The sequence below is a fragment of the Camelina sativa genome, chromosome 15 (genome assembly GCF_030686135.1).
Source record: "Camelina sativa cultivar CO46 ecotype springtype chromosome 15, ASM3068613v1".
NCBI lineage: Eukaryota > Viridiplantae > Streptophyta > Magnoliopsida > Brassicales > Brassicaceae > Camelina > Camelina sativa.
This window is the reverse complement of record NC_141894.1, coordinates 4,108,644-4,126,070: the sequence shown is the minus strand read 5'-3', so window position 1 is coordinate 4,126,070 and position 17,427 is coordinate 4,108,644. Positions and strand designations below refer to the sequence as shown.

General features: G+C 36.5%; 3 protein-coding genes and 1 pseudogene across 10 annotated transcripts; 1 reads left to right on the top strand and 3 right to left on the bottom strand.

The window, feature by feature from the left end:
• The first annotated feature begins 846 nt into the window (after window positions 1-846).
• Window positions 847-2,968, top strand: LOC104745209 (xylan glycosyltransferase MUCI21-like; annotated as a pseudogene). Its single transcript, XR_015582424.1, has 3 exons — window positions 847-1,392; window positions 1,479-1,550; window positions 1,643-2,968. The product of XR_015582424.1 is annotated as a xylan glycosyltransferase MUCI21-like (transcript).
• Window positions 2,920-8,373, bottom strand: LOC104745210 (kinesin-like protein KIN-14L). Its single transcript, XM_010466400.3, has 20 exons — window positions 8,136-8,373; window positions 7,986-8,044; window positions 7,749-7,906; window positions 7,518-7,655; window positions 7,185-7,422; window positions 6,993-7,078; window positions 6,851-6,895; window positions 6,630-6,731; window positions 6,247-6,321; window positions 6,003-6,084; window positions 5,792-5,887; window positions 5,550-5,723; window positions 5,341-5,447; window positions 5,079-5,257; window positions 4,813-4,980; window positions 4,486-4,736; window positions 4,249-4,412; window positions 3,624-4,144; window positions 3,357-3,538; window positions 2,920-3,269 (listed from the first exon to the last, which is right to left on the bottom strand). The coding sequence occupies exons 2-20, from the start codon at window positions 8,038-8,040 to the stop codon at window positions 3,175-3,177; spliced, it is 2,916 nt and encodes a 971-aa protein (XP_010464702.2). The 5' UTR covers window positions 8,041-8,044; window positions 8,136-8,373; the 3' UTR covers window positions 2,920-3,174.
• Window positions 8,374-9,005: 632 nt separating this feature from the next.
• On the bottom strand, window positions 9,006-10,913 carry LOC104745208 (putative calcium-binding protein CML49). Its single transcript, XM_010466399.2, has 5 exons — window positions 10,145-10,913; window positions 9,806-9,852; window positions 9,529-9,704; window positions 9,410-9,428; window positions 9,006-9,298 (listed from the first exon to the last, which is right to left on the bottom strand). The coding sequence occupies exons 1-5, from the start codon at window positions 10,737-10,739 to the stop codon at window positions 9,194-9,196; spliced, it is 942 nt and encodes a 313-aa protein (XP_010464701.2). The 5' UTR covers window positions 10,740-10,913; the 3' UTR covers window positions 9,006-9,193.
• Window positions 10,914-11,234: 321 nt separating this feature from the next.
• On the bottom strand, window positions 11,235-14,985 carry LOC104745207 (uncharacterized). 7 transcript variants are annotated; one of them, XM_087486809.1, is made up of 14 exons: window positions 14,679-14,985; window positions 14,465-14,544; window positions 13,966-14,060; window positions 13,728-13,870; window positions 13,365-13,516; window positions 13,125-13,243; window positions 12,858-13,021; window positions 12,694-12,768; window positions 12,500-12,574; window positions 12,191-12,328; window positions 11,950-12,105; window positions 11,804-11,856; window positions 11,536-11,714; window positions 11,235-11,410 (listed from the first exon to the last, which is right to left on the bottom strand). In XM_087486809.1, the coding sequence occupies exons 1-14, from the start codon at window positions 14,731-14,733 to the stop codon at window positions 11,344-11,346; spliced, it is 1,551 nt and encodes a 516-aa protein (XP_087342935.1). In that variant the 5' UTR covers window positions 14,734-14,985; the 3' UTR covers window positions 11,235-11,343. The 7 variants fall into 7 exon arrangements, with proteins under 7 accessions (XP_087342935.1, XP_087342938.1, XP_087342936.1 ...); XM_087486812.1 differs by having other exon boundaries at window positions 13,966-14,010; window positions 14,679-14,981; XM_087486810.1 differs by having other exon boundaries at window positions 12,694-12,764; window positions 12,854-13,021; window positions 13,966-14,010; window positions 14,679-14,963.
• Window positions 14,986-17,427: the final 2,442 nt, after the last annotated feature.

Here is a 17,427-nt window from a genome sequence, read left to right as displayed (position 1 = left end):
TTAGAAACTCCTTCGGATTATATTTTTTCATTACAAGAATTATGTCAAATATTAGTGCAACAGAAATTGGTACTTATTAGAATATGGCATGTTGTATGTATTTGACCGTTAAGAACGCCTCCATTAGGCTATTTGATCGTTTCTTCCTTTGTCCAATAATTTGGAATTCTTTATACTTATTTAGTCATCCCTATATGAGTAGATTGGTCTCATCATTTATTTGAATCTATAATTTAAAATCATCCATATAAACAAATCGTATGTTTCGATGGCCTTGTGCTATGACAACTTATTATTTTTTGGAAGTTTTTGAGTTTGAACCATAAACTAGTCTTGGGTCATGCAGTCTTTATTTTATACTCGGTTCAACCTAAAAAAAAAAAAAAAAATTGTTAGTCTAAATTAAAAGATCACAATTAGCTGGACCTCAGATAATAAGACTCCAGCACGCCAGAAAGAAAACATTGAATTATAAATCAATATATGTGGCCAAATTACTTGATTTTTAACTTCAAAAACTGTTTCACTTTTCATGCTGATTTAGACATAAATTCCATTTAAGGAAGTTGAATATGTCACTGATAGGATGATTTCAACTAAGACGAGTATATATATTTATATAGTATTAATAATAAGTAAGTATTTATTAGTATTACCAAACATGATTTAAGGAAAAGGAATCTTGTGATGCAAGCGACATATATAAGCCTAAAGATGAATGATGGGTTTGGCCAAAGTCCCTTTCTCGTTCTCCCACACGTCTCCTCATTCCCATCTCAAAGACATCGCAAAGAATTAGTAGTATGTTCCTCTCCTCTGCTCCTATACAATACCAAGAAACGAGTCGCTCTCTCTCTCCTCTACTTTTCTCTTTCTCTCTTCCAAAGAATAGAATAGTATGCTAACGTCTCTCTCTCTAAATATATACTCTGATCAAACCTTACAACAATACCCTGAAAACGTCTCTCTCTCTCTCTCTCTCTCTCTCTCTCTCTCTCTCTCTCTCTCTCTCTCTCTCTCTCTCTCTCTCTCTCTCTCTCTCTCTCTCTCTCTCTTTCTCTCCCCTTACGTATTCAAGGAGATAGAAAAATTCTGTTTACAAAGAAAAAAGTTCACTATATCCCTCTGCATACGTCTCTCTTTCTATGTGTTCTTCACTTGAATAACAGTGAATGATGAGGCAGAATATGAAAAAAGTAGCACAGATCAAAGTAGACGAATCTACAAAGCTGTTTCCTTATGTCTTCGGGTTGAAAAGTTCTTGTGGGAATTTCTCAAAGAGATCGAAGCCTAAGCTTATTTATCTTCTTCTCTTCTCTCTTATCTCAAGTTGCTTCGTCTTTGCTCCTCAGCTCCTCTATTTCCCTTACCCCTCTTCTCTGTTTCTCATCGGTACGGTTCTTTTATCTTATACTACAAGTAAATCTTTCTTTTTTATTATTGTCCTAAACTTTTTTCACTTCGTATGTTTTTTGCAGATTCTTCAATCATAGAGATTGAAAATCGTGTTTCCGAAACCGATATAGAATCACCTAAGACGTCACAAAACGGTTAGTACCTAAACCTAATCCTCTGTTTCTTACTGTTCTTGAAGCATCGAGCAAGAGATACTCATTATTTCTTCTGTGGTATAATTATGCAGACGAGAGCATATCTTGTGACAGAAACGGGTATCGTTCAGACATCTGTTTCATGAAAGGCGATATCAGAACACACTCTCCTTCCTCCATCTTTCTCTACACCTCGAATGATCTCACCGACCACGTCTTGCAAGAAACAATCAAACCATACACCAGAAAGTGGGAAACTAGTATAATGGACACCATTGGTGAGCTGAAACTTATGTCAAAAGATGTGAAGGTTTCTGGCGACAAGCATAAATGCGAAGTGAACCATGACGTACCCGCCGTGATATTCTCTACCGGAGGGTATACCGGAAACCTCTACCATGAGTTCAACGACGGGCTTATTCCTTTGTATATAACATCTAAACCTTTCAACAAAAAGGTTGTCTTTGTGATTGCTGACTATCACAGGTGGTGGGAGATGAAGTATGGAGATGTTCTCTCTCAGCTCTCTGATTATCCTCTTATTGATTTCAACAAAGACAAGAGAACTCACTGTTTCAAGGAAGCTATTGTTGGTCTTAGAATCCATGGTGATTTAACCGTCGATCCTTCTCAGATGCAAGACGCTACAACAAACAACCATCAATGAGTTCAGAAATGTACTTGATCGAGCCTATAAGCCTCGAATCAACAGACTGGACAGGCAAGAGGAGCAACGGTTCCATGCGAGAGTAGCAAAGAGAAGAAAGGCTCATAGGCCAAAACTTGCATTGTTTTCAAGAACCGGGTCTCGAGGGATAACAAACGAGGCTCTCATGGTGAAGATGGCTCAGAGGATCGGGTTTGAAGTCGAGGTTTTGAGACCTGACAGAACAACGGAGCTGGCAAAGATTTACAGAGCGGTTAACTCAAGCAATGTCATGGTTGGGGTACATGGAGCAGCCATGACCCATTTTCTGTTCATGAAACCTGGAGGTGTCTTTATTCAAATCATTCCACTGGGAACAGATTGGGCAGCAGAGACATATTATCGAGAACCGGCAAAGAAGCTCGGTCTAGACTACATTGGTTATAAGATTCTTGCAAGAGAGAGCTCATTGTATGAAAGATATGATAAAAATGATCCAATTCTAAGAGACCCAAACAGCATCACTCGGAAAGGGTGGCAATTCACAAAGGGGATATACCTGAACGACCAGAAAGTGATGTTAGATCTCCATAGGTTCAAGAAGGTTTTGGTTGATGTGTATGCAAAATCGATTAGCTGACCTGAAATGGATTTCCATTTTTTGTTGTTGTTGTTGCTGTGTATAGTCTGCACAAACTACAGAAAGTACAGAGTTCTTGTAAAGATTTTAATGAAACCGTGACATAAATGAATTCAATGTTTCTGAGACAAACAACGAAACTGTTAAGAATGGCTTAAACAAGAGCCATCTATGTTACAGTCAGATCCCTCTAAAGTTGAGTTCTTATTTACTCAGGAAGAAGAAATAAAAATTTCATCCTATTGAATGGAAACTGAAGAGTAGATGCTGAAGAGACTTTCAACGAGATACTAAGCTTCGAGCCAAAGCAAGAGAACGTGTTATTCTTCAATAGCTTCTTACGCCCACTTCTTCCCTATCTTTGATGCTGAACGCATAGGTGGAGGCGTCTTGGCATTTCTTGTACCAGTTGCACCTTTTGTACTAGTTACATCTACAAAAGAAAATTCTTAGTTATTGATTATTGTTCAGATGAAAAGGGGTAAAGAGGCACATGAACTTATGTTAAGATCTTTCTTACCAATCTCAATTGGGTTTCCTCCTATTGAGGACCTACGCGATCTCTCTTGTCCTGGTGGCACTACACCTGTGAGTGACTGCCGTCGCATAGTCTTAGCATTGCTTGTGTCCGGGGACTTTATATGGCTGAAATGATTTGCAACTCCAAGTGGTGACCGTGGATCCACAGGAATGTTCTCTTTTCTGTGGTAACATAAAGGTTTTTCAGTAAACAGGTAAAATGCCAAAGTATTATCAAGCAGATTGGAATAACCAGTCTTATTCATACCTCTTCTCTGAGCCATTGATCAGCTTTCCGATTGTCCTCAGGGACTTCCGTATATGTGAACCTTTTCCATTTGTCCTAGAATCCACAGAAATCATCTGTATGTCGTTTCTGGAAGCTCCTTTAACAGGTGTCTGCAATAGCTGGAGTTGAGGAATGCTTGTTCTGCCATCTACTTTCATTGCTCGGTTTTGATAAGCGCTTACAGGACTCCGTGGATTCTTGAGCTGTTGCACTTCCGTGATGGGATATACTTTACTGTTTTCTTCGTCTTTACAGGAATTTGGACCCTCAAAACTCAATACTTGTGCACGACGGGAAGCTAATGGTGACTTAATAGCTTTCCTGTCTTCAAGGTTTGCCTTTGTGTTGCTACAGTTTTCGATGCTTAATCTTCTGAGACGTGGAGGAGTTCTCTCTGTTGTTGCAATCGGCCTGCTGAAAGGAGATTTTATCTCCTTTGCTCCACTGTTGGAAACATTATTCCATTGTTCGTTACCCAAAGCCTTCTTCAGGTTTTCAACCTGAAAGAAGAACAAAGCTTTTGTTAGCTCACTAGATGTAAAATCAACTAGAAACGAATTTTGTTACTGTTTAGCTTCCAAACAAGACTTAAGTCTCTACAAACCTGCTCTTTGAGATGCATAACCTCTCTAGTCTCTTTGTGTGCACGAGCAGCTCCAAGTTCGACTGTTGAAACTCTTTGTGCGAATTTCAACGTACTGATAGTTTCCCCAAAAGAGTCTTCCTCAGGACTCAAGTGAGCAAACATTAATGTTTTGGCTTGTCCTCCTGAAATGAAGACATGACAGAAATTCAGTGAATTTTTTTGTTCACAAACCAGCAAATGAAGGGTTATTAGTACCTAATGAGTCTTGAAGTAGAAGAGTTAGCTTGCTGTTTCGGTATGGGATGTGAGAATTCTTCTGAGCTAAGGCAGAAATTACATCTCCGAGACAAGAAAGAGATTTGTTGATATACTGTGCTTCCTTGAGTCTGTCTCCAGTCACCTCTGATTTATCTACTCTCTCGCTCCCTGCAAGATCCACAAGATGCAAGCAACTTCGAAGGGTTCCCCCAGATGTGTCTTTCCCACGTACGTGCACCATAAAAATACTACAAGAACGAAATTAATTTTAGATCACAAAGCATTAATTCCATAATTCTGGAAGTGTAGTTTTGAGTTTGGTACCTGTGAGACCGACTACTTCGATTGTTCATGGACGTGGAACTAACTGCACGATTCACTTCACCAGCCTCCATCAGCTGAAGGACATCCTTGGTAGATTTTACAGAATGCATTGTAGCATCTGGAAGACTCAAGCCATCATCTTCACTGGAACAAGTTCGAATATCTAATGTGCACATATAGTCAAGAAGAACACTAAGCCGATTCATGTGAAATATATAAAGCAGGAAATTTTTAAAATTGAAGTTTCAGCAGCCATGAAAGGATATCTGGTACATGAGGAATTTTCTGCTAGAAGGTCTCGGACTTGCTCATTGTAAATTTCGACCATTTGGACGTATATCTCATATGTCATCATATCCTTTCTTTTATCACATATCAGAAAGAGATCACTGAGAGCCAGATAGTTTATTCCCATTTCAGTAGCTGATCTGCCTGGAGGACCACTCTGCATAAGAAAAGAACAAAATGATAAGTAACTAAATATGTAGAAAGGCAAGAAGATGCTCTAGTCTGTAGAACAATTCTCACCATTGTGTATGTCTTCCCTGATCCCGTTTGGCCATAAGCGAAAATACAGACATTGTAACCATCCATCACTGATCTGATTAATGGTTGTGTTTCTCTGAATACATCATCTGTCCAAATGAATTTAAAAGTTTCAAAGATATCTTACTAAAACAAAGAAGTGTGAGACTTAACACAAGCTTTATAAGCCTCTTGAGACATTGCAAAATTACCTTGAGTTGCTGTTGGACCAAATACTTGATTAAACTGAAACGTTTTTCTTGCATCTTTATAAGGCTTCGATGGATCCAAAACAAATAAAGAGCCATCTTTTCCTATATAGTCTATTACTCCGTTCATTTCACTATTGAAGATTGGTCTAACTCTGCAGTACACCCTTATATTTCCTGCAGATTCAAGACATGGCATTACGACTTCCATTAGAAGAGCAAAACTTGTGTTATTTACTTTCTACCTTTAAGATCTTGCACCATGTTATATAGTTTCCGGTTCTCTTCCACCACTTTGTAATATCCTTGAGCTGCTGATGACATCTCTTGCATCTGATTCCCTGTGCAACACAGTAAATTGAATTTGAAACTAGAAAATGAGATTGTAATTCAAAATGAAATGTTGACAGTCTGCTCCGGAGCTGATAGAAACGAATTCTCAAAAAACAAACTAACCTAGTTCCATCAAATCTCTTTGCAAATGAACCTGAAATTTCTTAAAATCCTGCTTAGTTTCTATGAACAAGGCCTTGAGAACCTAAACAATAGAAACATACCTGGATTAGGACACAAAGTAGTGCATAGAACTCATAAGTAACATCTTGTAAATCATAAGTAACATCTTGTATAAGATATAAGAAACTAAAGTCAAGATAACGAGTAGTAGAACATCGTTAAGACAGATTAAATGTAAACGTACCGCAAGCTCCTTTTCTTGTGTTTGCAGTAAACGCTCATGGTTGCAATTTTTCTTTTGTAGGAGACTGCTGCTGGACTGTACAAAATAAAACCAACAATCTGTTAGTGTAAACTAAAACATGAACTCTTTTAAACAGTTGTGGAAAGAAAGGTGTCTATGAAAGAGCAGCGCAAACTAGAAAGGTAAAAATTGAGAAAAATATAATACTAGTCACTCGTGGATGCATAACCAGAACATTAGTCAAATTTGGAAGTAAAAAAGACATGGAAAGGGCTGATGAACAGAAGATATATAAAGTTACTATTCAGGTACCAACATCAAAATGCAGTTCTAAGGTAAGATTTGCGTGCCACATGTAAAGAGAAAAAGCAAAAAAAGCATACTTGGTCTTCTTCATGGACAGGTAACTCCTCCAGAGGCATGGATTTTGAGTCTGATGGTTTCAGGGTAGCTGCGCTAAGTAAATTCTTGAATACTGACTGAAGCTGTACATAAAGACATCATTAATGTCAGACAAATCTATCAAAACAGTATTGAAGTATAAGACTTGCTAAATAAAAACAGACCATCACTAGGCAAATGGATTTTGTATGAACTAATTTACCTCTGGGAATCTTGAGATGATTTTCTCGAAGTTTGCTCTAGAATTCTGCAATCCAAAGAATGAAAGCAATTTAACCAAGTGGATCTGACTGTTACAGTAAAAATACTCGAGCAAATGGTTCAGAACATTTCTTTCAACTTACCCCAGTGCCATTCTCTAGTGAAATAAGATTCTCATCAATGTTTTCCTTGGAATTGAAAATGTGATCTGCAAACAACTTGGCTATCTCTACAAGTATTCAATCCAAATGCAGTAAGATTGGTGTTAAAAACAAATCACATTTAACGCAAGTCAACTAGAGGATGAAGGTTCAAGAAGAAGAATGTTTACAAACCTTTGAGTTGATCAGATTCACCATCAGTGCAATCATTTCTCTCACGGACCGAGGACATGTCCAAATGCCGAGAAGCACTTACAGGCTGCTGAATCTTAGTCGCAGAGAGCTGAAACGTCGGCGTTTTGACGTGCCTGTATGACCCATTACCATTGCTCGTTACCTTGCACTCATGGAATGCCTTAAGTCCTAAAACGCAATCCACAACCTTGGTCACTGATCCAGACTCTAGATTATCCTGTGTGAAACATTACACATCCTCATATATTCAGTTCTTCTTCATAAAGCTTATAACAGAATCAAAACCATTATCAGAAGCTTCAAATGTGTTACCTTTTCAAGATCAGAAGCTTCAAATCCAGGAAGCCTCAACTGTTGTAAAGCCACAAGAAAATTCCGAACATTCTCGAAATATTGATAAGCCGGTGGAAGTTGATACTCTCCGTTCAAATACGAGTAGTTCTCCACAACCTTGTTTGAATTAAAGAAATGTTAAAAACTTTAAAATTGGAATCTGAGGAACTCGAGACAAACCAAACCAAACCAATTGGAATCAAACCAAACCTTAGAAACGGCTCCTGGGTGAATCTTGTTGATAGCATTGCAAAGAACCATACCATTTCTCAAGCAAGAAATAAACTCTTTCTCCGATGGCTGATCCGAGATACCGAGTTGACCCACTACAGATTGAAGCCATTGCACCGCTTTAAATCTCCTCGCCGCTGCAACAACATATAAAAAAATCAAATCAGAAACATAACTTTTTTCCGATCTTGTTTATCGAATCAAACAAAAACAAACCTGCTTCTTCGGCTCTTCTTGAAGCCAGATTAAATTCGTGCAACCCACTTGTCATTAGACTGAAGAAAATTAAAAAAAAAACGAAAAAGAAATTTGATTAAAATCAATCAGAATCAATCAGAATCAACCAAGGAAACAAATCGAAGTTACCAATTTTAGACTCTGTTTCTTTCCTTCTGGGCAAACAGATCAAACCCTAGAAAAAAGAAAGAAAACTGAAGAGAGTAGTGTCTCGTCTTCTGCTTCTTTCTTTGAATCGCTGCTTAAGAATGTTTTCTTTATAATGCTCCAAAGCGTTGTTTCATTCGTTTTCTTTGTTTGTTATCTGGGTCGGGTATTTAGAGTCGAATCCAAATCTAAGCGGAAAAAAATTAAAAATTGTAACGTTAACTCTTTTACTGCGTTTGAATTCAAATATCTAATAATGGACTAATCTCATCCGTCCGATTCGCATGTGTGTGTCAACGGCTTCTGATTTCTCGAAGATGGTAAAGCAAAAAAATTATTATTTTTAATTTCAAATTGGATTCGAAATTTTTGTTAGTTAATACTTATTTTGGGAAATAAAATATCATCTTTACCTAGATGAAAATCTAGTTCATACCACTTTCTAAAAAACAATCTACATTTGTTAAAAAAAAAAAAAATCAGAAGAGTGACAAAAAAGTATCAAATGTCCTTTTAGTGGTTCACCAATCTTATTAAACGTCATTAAAGATAATCTTTTCCAAATATGTAACGTTTTTATTATTTTTGCTTTTGCTTTTCTTGACTGTATATGGGTTTGCCTTCGTTTTCTTTTTTTTTTCTACTGATAAGATATAAGAGTAAGAACTGCGGTTAATGTTTACTAACAAGTTTTGATTGGTATTGATATGTGTTACTTCTCATATGTTTTTCAAAGATAATTAGGGTTCTAATTAGAGTCTTATGTTTTGATTATGTTTTTTTACAGATTTACTTATGTAAATTAATAACAATTATAACCTTGCCAGATGGCGAAAGCGAAAGAAAAATCGGTTTAACAAAGGTATGTTAATTATTCCACAAGACTAGTTTAAAAGGTTTTTTGCTCATATGGAGAAGAGCTACATCCAAATCTTAGAGAAGCAAAGTCAAGAAAGGTAAAAGAAAAATCTGGGAGTTCAACTAATTAAAAAGATCCAAAAGCTGATATGAAAACGAAAGACAGAGACTCTATCACACACTCAAGCGACAAGGAACGGTAGAACAGTGAGCATGAACGTCTCGTAACTGAAAGTAGCTGACCCTGATAGAGCCGTATCTTTCTCCTTGAACTTCTCAGTCAGCCCCTGCAAAATCATTCCATCAAACATCAAAACACAATTCCACACTACTGTAAATGAATTTGGTTTGCAATTGTCTAAGAATGTGACCCTAGCTATGAATGAAAATAGGCATACCTTTACAGTCAAACAGCACCTGCATCAATGGGAAAAAAAAAAACCAGAATCAGTGATGAATTTAACTTGTTAATAGTAAGAAAAGAATGGTTAAAAAGGGTTGAAACGAATGAACATACTCGATGAAGTTGTCATATTCGATAGCCCTGTTCCTGCCTCCGCTTTTGTCAAACTTGGAAACAAGCAGATCCAAAATCACAGGAGACACTGAAAACCCAAGGCTCATGAGTGCATCTCTCAGCTCGTTTGTATCTATCCTACCACTTCTGTCCTTGTCAAACCTCTCAAAGATTGACTGAAACCAAATCCCACAAAACCACATGAGCTTAATTCCAACATCCTTGACCAACAATTTTCATCAAATCATTGCTAAAACAAAAACCTTTGAGAACTTACCCTCCAATTCTGAAGACTGTAGAAAAGTGAAGTAAACTCTTTCGGTCCTGCAATGTTGAATTCTTAAATCAATATATAAACTCAAAAACCAGACTTGCAGGAGGAATAATCAAAAGATGATTTCTTTATTAATTTCAACTTCAATTACTTATATATGATATAACTTGAGGATTTGGTGTATGAGACTAAGGGACGTTGGGTACAAAGCGATCAAAGTCAACCAAACAATTTGTAGAGGAATTTGATTTCTAAGAACTCAACCTAGATGGTGAAATCAAGACAATGGATCAACCTAGAACAATTTAATTGAATTTGAGTGAAAGAATCAAGAAAACTAACCAATCTTCCTGACGTTGCTGTTGGTGAAAAGATACATAAGGAGATGAACAGTTCTAATACTGAAGCTCTGATGATACGAAGAGAGAGCTCCCTGAAGCTCCTTATCATCGATGAACCCACTGTTGTCCCGATCCGCAGCCTGGAAACAACCAACGATGTTCGGATCCGTTCCGGGAGGAAACGCAGACGGAACAAGAGACGCAAACGGACTTCCATAAGAAGAAGGAGGAGGAGGAGCCCCGTAACCACCACCTCCATGTCCTGACTGCTGCTGCTGCGCTCCTCCGTAACCACCGTAATCGGAAGGTCCAGACGCACCGTAACCACCACCGGGAGATGGAGATCCGTAAGCGCCGCCGTGAGGTTTCTCTTTGTGAGGCTTGTTATGGTCTCCTCCTGGAGGAGGACCAGCGTACGGCGCTGACGGTGGTGCACCGTAAGGCGCGGGATGAGCTCCGTACGGAACAGCGTACGGCGTGGAGGTTGAGGATCCGTAGGGTGGAGGATTGTTGCCGGATGATCCGTACGGTGGCTGAGGCGGTGGTGGGTTACCGCCGTAACCGTAACCTTGGCTCGATGGTGGGTAACCAGACATGGTGAGAACCGAGAACAAGAAGGAAGATGAAGCTTTGAGTTTGAGAGAGAGAGATCAAAGAAGATGAAATAAGTGAATTTTTTTTAACTTTTGGCAGATATGATGATAAAAATAATTAACTACGTCCAGATTATATATCCATTAAAGATACTTTGGGTTCGAGATATTTACGATAAAGCCATTAGATAAGTACGAATAGGCTTTGTACGCGGTGAGGGGTGTTATCGTCATTGCGTGATCATACGCTTTACACACGCGTCACGCGTCAATTTTACTTTGTTGTTGTTCTTTGAAAACTTGGTCATCCGGTTCAGCTATCTACTGGTGCCGGCGGGATCGGTCCAATCTTTAAATAACGGGAAATATTTCTGGTCTGAGCACTAACCGCCCTATGTATGACCCATGAATTGAACACTATGCATTTTGTTCCAAAACCACAGTTTTTTTTTTTTTTGTCTCAATTTTGTGAAATTTGATCATTTCATATAACAGTACTATCGGCTACATTATAGATCTCCCCCTTAACATATATTCTAATTCAGTAAAACAGGTTCAGTAATACTGTACAAAAATTCCGACTCTCTCTTCCTAAACACCGGTTTATTCAGTCGCCGTGATCGTGATTCCCGAAACGTATATATGTATTGATGAACGGTCTCTCACACCGGTATCTACAAGAGACAAAACACAAGATTTCAGAAATTATTCAGAAAGTACATTTTTCAGAACGAAAATAAGACTGTAAAAGTCTGATTTCTGAAATGGAGGTTTGTGGTTGTCATTGGAGAGGACTTACATGACAATGGCTGAGAGACAGAAGCAGAGGAAACCGATGGCGAAATGGAGAGGAAATGTTTCACGGAAATTCTTATGGTTAAGAAACATTTTCTCTGAGATAAGAGTGATTATGCCCGAAAAGATAAGAACCTGCCAGCCTAAAGGTAAGCATTTTCGGAACGAGAATGAAGAAGTGCCCTGCAGAGAATATTGAAGTTAATAAACAAACAAAAATAGGACGGGTCATCATCGCAACATAATATATAGGGAAGATTAATCAAGCATACCTGGAAGTAATGTTGGATGAATCGCCCCGAAAAGGTGATCCTTAGAATCATATCTTTTTTAAAGAGTTAAGAAGACAAAAAAAAAAGAGATGAACAAAAGCTGATTCTAGTTTAAATAATTACAAATAGATGTGGGTGAAGGATACTCATGGAATTCGCCAAGATTAGACCTACTGCTCCTAAAGTTCTTATCAGCAGAACATTTAATATGATGTAGATCAGTGAAAATACAAGCAACATGTTGTTTGAGCGCTTTAGTTGATTCTCTTTTCCAACTGCATGCAAAAATGCTTCGGAGGTTCCTGAATTTTTTTTAAAAAAGGTTCAAGACTGACGCAAAATCAAGAAGTGAATAAGCATTAGGCAAATCTGCATGTGATTACTAACCATTCATGGCCAGGACGATGATGTAGAGACAATAACACTGTAGTGCCAAGGAAGCTTCTCCATCGCTCCATTTTTCACCATATAACAATCTGATAAAAGAGTACGAGTAACTCGGGCCAAATGCCATAAATGTAAGACCTAGAAATTTCCAGGATGTTACCGAAGATTAGAGTCAAAAAGTCTTATATTCATTGAGGAACAAAAACGATTTAGGATCTGGAATGAAGTTATAAAGCTGCCGCTCGGTTTTAGGGACTGATAAAAACACATTACGAGTAGAAGTTTTTACTTCAATAGATAGGAATATACCTATTAATATTACAAACTTTAAGGCCTCGGTCAGACGATCTCCGAGTTCCTTGCTCTTATGCTGGTTATCATCACCTGTCAAGAGAGAAGAGAAACAGAAACCATATATGGTAAACTCAGGGAGTCAACCAACATCATGAAACATTAAGATTTATTACATACTGGACCACACTAAATTCAGGAGAGAAATAAACCTGATGCGAAACTGGCAAATGTAGTGTATGTACTTTCTTCAAAGGGAAGAAACACCATGCGTACAACCAAACTTCCTGGAATTTTAGAGAATCTGTAATGTTATAATGTATAATATACTTAGTCGCTGTAAAACTTTCTAACATTTTTCACCAAAAAAACTTGCCTAGTTTGTCGACGATCCCATAAACAGCCTGATTATAAGATGTATCAAACCATACCAGGACCAACTTTTCACCTTCTTGGAGAATCAACTTTCGGAAGGACTGAAAAGTAAATAGCATGCACATGTTCGAGAGCTGCTCATCGAAATCCATGAAGGTCCCGGGTCTGTGACATCACCAAAATTGTTGAACATTACTGGAAATGAATGGAATATATCAAAGAGTTAAGAATGCTGGTAAGGAGATCAAGGAATAGAGAGAGCTCATACCTGAAAGGAAAGAGATCCGAACTTTTGAAAACATCAAAAAAGAGAAAATAAGCCCAGTACCCAAGAAATAAGGAACCTCCATATGTAACTTGGGAAATTGCAAAGATTATCCCTTTTTCCTACATATGTTGAAAATAATAATTAGATCTTAGTTCTATCATCATATAAGTTTCTTCAAGCATCGCTAGAAACGAAATGGAATGGTATAAGAACTAATAACTTGTTAACACAAATTTGTACCATGTTAGTTTGCATGACTATGAGAGAGCACAAAACTACACAACGTAAAGTTGTAGCAAAAATCTCAACACTAAGCCGCAATTTTAGATTCATCAATTTCTGCGAGAGGATATACAAAGGCTCAGCCAGTAGCTCCAGTACACACGCAAATCCTGCCAATTAAGTAGGTTACATTCGCAGAATCTAAATTTGGACTCCTAAGAGAAATCTTATTAGAAAAAGACAAGAGGTATCAATGGAGAACTTCTACACGAAAAAAAGAAAGTCGTAGCTTTGGAAGAGAACAACAAACATAATATTTCAGATTTCAGGGATATGAGCCAAAGAAGTATGATAAAGGCATAGGAAAGGACAACAAAGTACCGTGAATCAAGATAGCCTGCGCATATGTATCGGAGTAACTAAGGTTCTGCCACCATAACACAAGGACGCAAGCTGCAATAGTAATGGCTAATCCGAGTGGAAATGTCATCCACGCCACTTTCAATAACCTAGTCATATCAACACTGCGACACAAACGTAAAGGAATATATCACTGGCCGAAAAACGAGTCCTGAACTGATAATGTGAAGTGGATCAGCGTGAAGTGCTGTATGGATACCTTTCAGTGTCAGCGCGTATGCAAGCACGCCGAAATCCCTCCCGGCTGAGAAACAAGACACAGATAACAAAAAGTTGGAACTGGATTGCGTAGAGCTTCATTGCAGTGAAAAAAAAAACATAGATGGAGTTTACAATTAGCTAAAAAAAAACCATTGAATTAGTGGCAGAATCCACGTAGCAAGAGTAAAATCAAGAAGAGCTAAGAGTTAAAAAAACATGAGTAGATAGTTATATTCCACAGCTAAAGGTCCACTCACTTAATTAGGCGCTTAAATCACATCTTAGAATAATGATTAGGGAACCTAATTGCTTAAGTTTTGCTACTTGGAAATAGGAAACAAACCCATCTTTACAATGAGAAACGCATCCAAATACAGCAACAACCCAATTGATCCTTTCCATCAAGTTAAATACTCAAAAGCACCTACATTGCCAAAATCTAACAACCTATTCGACCCTAAAAATTGAAACTGGGGTTCTCTCTCACACTCTATTACCGCATAGTCTTCTTCCGTTAGATGCCTCACGATCCAGGGATTGACTGCGAACGAGATGCTTCTGGAAATAAACTGCGTACCTAATTCCAAAATTTCGATCAAGAAGAAAACGAAAAAAAAAACCTAATTCTTAGAAGCAAAATTACAAAGAGAGAGAGAGAGAGAGAGGGAGAGATGTTTCGGGGGAAAAAGCAAAAGATCAACGAAGACGAACCTAGAAGATACTTGAACCTGAGCGAGTGACTAACGCTTTTCCTATTACTGTCCATTATCGGAGTTCTTCGTAGGTTTCGTTTCGCTCTGGGACGTTTAAACTATGGTTTTTTCACAGTCCAATTGCTCGAATCGACGAAAAAGTATTGGAAACTCCATTAATGAACAAAAATACCCAAATCCTCCTCTCAATAGAGTATTTATAATTAGCTGATTGGCGGTGAAGCTGACGAGAGAACAATTTCAGTCTTGTTGTTTCCGATTATCCAAGTAGTCATTCATTCGTATACAACACACGTGACACGTCCAAGTAAATTATTCACATAATTTATCAAGTAAAACTATAAGATAACCGTATATTATTATTTAGTTAATTAAAAGAGTTAAATCTTCAAAATTTGTGATGATAGAAAACCATACATAGACGTTATCGTCCATCATGACAAGCCTAGAAACGTGACCAGCTATTCCAGTTAGTCCTGGGCGTTCGGGTATTCGGTTCGGTTCCAGATATATCCATTCGGTTCCGGGTAGTTCGGATATAGAGGTTTAGGATCCATTCGGTTAATTTACTATTTCGGTTCGGGTTTGGTTCGGTTTCGGTTATTTTCGGTTCGGTTCCGAATATCCAAAACAGTGTAATATATTTTTAAAAAAATATTATTTAAATAAAACTTGATTATAATTTAACAAATATATCTAAAAACTTCCAAATATTTGGTTTATTTAAAATATTTTGGTATTTTGGTCTAAATATATATGATATTGGTGTGGTTTTTTAGTTTAATTTTATTACGTTATATATTTTAACATGTATTAGAATGACAAAACTTCAACGTGGTGCAGTGGCCACTTTGCATGGTCAAGTTTGCAGGGGATTCAAGTTCGATTCTTGGCTAAAACATAATTTTTAAATGAGTTTGGTTTGATTCGGATAACCGAATGGATATCGGTTCGGTTCGGTTAATAACCGATATCCATGGATAATTGAAATACTATCCAATCGGTTATTATCTACTAACCATACTCGAACCGGAACCGAAATTTCGATTCGGTTTCGGTTCGGTCCGTTCGGTTCCGGTTATTTGCCCAGGATTTCCAACCATGAAAAGTCCCAAATTTATCGCGTACAATCGTCCGATAAATATCCCTACAATCTGATCGCCCTTGCATAATGCTTCACTACAAAAAAAAAGGTGTATGTTGTATCACTTAAATTGTATCACAAAACTAAATGATACTCCCTCCGTTTCAAAATATAAAATGTTTTAGAGAAGTTTTTTGTTTCATAATATATGATGTTTCCAAGTTTCTATGCAACTTTTAAATTAGTTTAGTATTTTATATTATGCAGTATTGTTTATGATTGGTTAAACTGTTAAAAGTAAAACTTTCTTAATCTGTGTGCTTTACTTAAAACATCATATATTTTGAAACGGATGGAGTATAATATTAAATTATTTATTGATAAGTGAAGCAAATATATATGACTTAGCATCAATTATTATAACTGATATTATAATTATCTATTTGGCATCAATTAATTAAAATTGATTCAATTTTTATTATATTGTGTCACTTTTATAAAATTGATGTAAAATATAAATTTACATCATTTAGATAATTGATGTATCTATTTATATTTAGTAAAATCATTTTCTTAAGCGATACAAAATTTACATCAATAAAAACTGATGCTAAAATAAATCACATTAATAGCATTAAGTCATATATATTTGAAGATAAAGAAATCAAGATTCTGTTTGCCATATATATCAATATAATAGCATTAAAAAAAATTATAACTGTCAATGGAATGAATTTTCCTTTTTAAAATATCAAAATATAAGATCTGATTTTGTTTATTTTCTCACCCACGATCTTTCTTATTTGCCCACAACCATCTTAATGTTACTATATTATCTCCAAAACTATTTTTTGTATCAGATCTCTCTCAATTCTCTCTGACCTCTTCTTTATTTTATTGTTCTTCAGTTTCCGTTTCATAACTATGGCTAACTGTTCAGTATTTTGTTATTTTTGTTCATTACTCAGGCAGCAAATCCATCATAAACGTTGTTAATGTTACAAACAACGGAAACAGTTTTGCAGCACACATGCGAGAAAGAAAATTGGAATTGTGTAGTCCTCACGGTTGGGGAAAACAAAAGTAAGATATTCTAAAAAAATTTGTTGAATACACATACACTTATTATTTTAATTGAGTTAAAGTATTCTACAATTTAGATTTTTTTTTCTTTTTACTATAATCTAAATTTGCAGATAAATGTCTTCAACTACAATGATAATTCAAAGGTTCATAATCATGATCATGACTACAAGTAGAAGACAAGAACCAGAAGAAAAGAATGCAAGTTTTCAAAATTGATGAACAACGGATGTGATGCTAAATCATGTTTGTGATTGTTTATTTCTATTATTTTTAGTGATGTATAGCAAAAATCTTTCAAAGACTTTATGACAATTGAAATGGAGTGATTTTAGGAGAAAATTTTGACAAAGCAATTAATGGATGAACATAAATTTTGGAAAATATTAAAACTAACATTTTCTTTTTGTTTTTAAAATAAATTATTATGTTCATTTTAGATTATTTTCCAAATGATACAAATATCACTTATCATATATGATTCAATTATTATAAGTATTTATGAAATTAAAACTAATTTTTTTGAACGATTATTTATAAGTGATATAAATATTTTACATCACTTTTCTAATTGAAACAA

What these genes read in the sequence shown, in the direction of transcription:
- LOC104745210 (XM_010466400.3), bottom strand. Translation starts at nt 8,040, where the DNA reads ATGACAAGTGGGTTGCACGAATTTAATCTGGCTTCAAGAAGAGCCGAA. An exon ending in CACAAGAAAAGGAGCTTGCG is followed by an intron (nt 6,085 to 6,246) that starts GTACGTTTACAT and finishes TCTATTGTTTAG; the next exon opens with GTTCTCAAGGCCTTGTTCAT. An exon ending in ATCAATGGCTCAGAGAAGAG is followed by an intron (nt 3,539 to 3,623) that starts GTATGAATAAGA and finishes ATGTTACCACAG; the next exon opens with AAAAGAGAACATTCCTGTGG.
- LOC104745208 (XM_010466399.2), bottom strand. Translation starts at nt 10,739, where the DNA reads ATGTCTGGTTACCCACCATCGAGCCAAGGTTACGGTTACGGCGGTAAC. An exon ending in CAGCAACGTCAGGAAGATTG is followed by an intron (nt 9,853 to 10,144) that starts GTTAGTTTTCTT and finishes TCAACATTGCAG; the next exon opens with GACCGAAAGAGTTTACTTCA. An exon ending in ACAGTCTTCAGAATTGGAGG is followed by an intron (nt 9,705 to 9,805) that starts GTAAGTTCTCAA and finishes ATTTGGTTTCAG; the next exon opens with TCAATCTTTGAGAGGTTTGA.
- LOC104745207 (XM_087486809.1), bottom strand. Translation starts at nt 14,733, where the DNA reads ATGGACAGTAATAGGAAAAGCGTTAGTCACTCGCTCAGGTTCAAGTAT. An exon ending in GCAGGCTATCTTGATTCACG is followed by an intron (nt 13,517 to 13,727) that starts GTACTTTGTTGT and finishes CTTAATTGGCAG; the next exon opens with GATTTGCGTGTGTACTGGAG. An exon ending in CATCGTCCTGGCCATGAATG is followed by an intron (nt 12,106 to 12,190) that starts GTTAGTAATCAC and finishes AAAAAAATTCAG; the next exon opens with GAACCTCCGAAGCATTTTTG.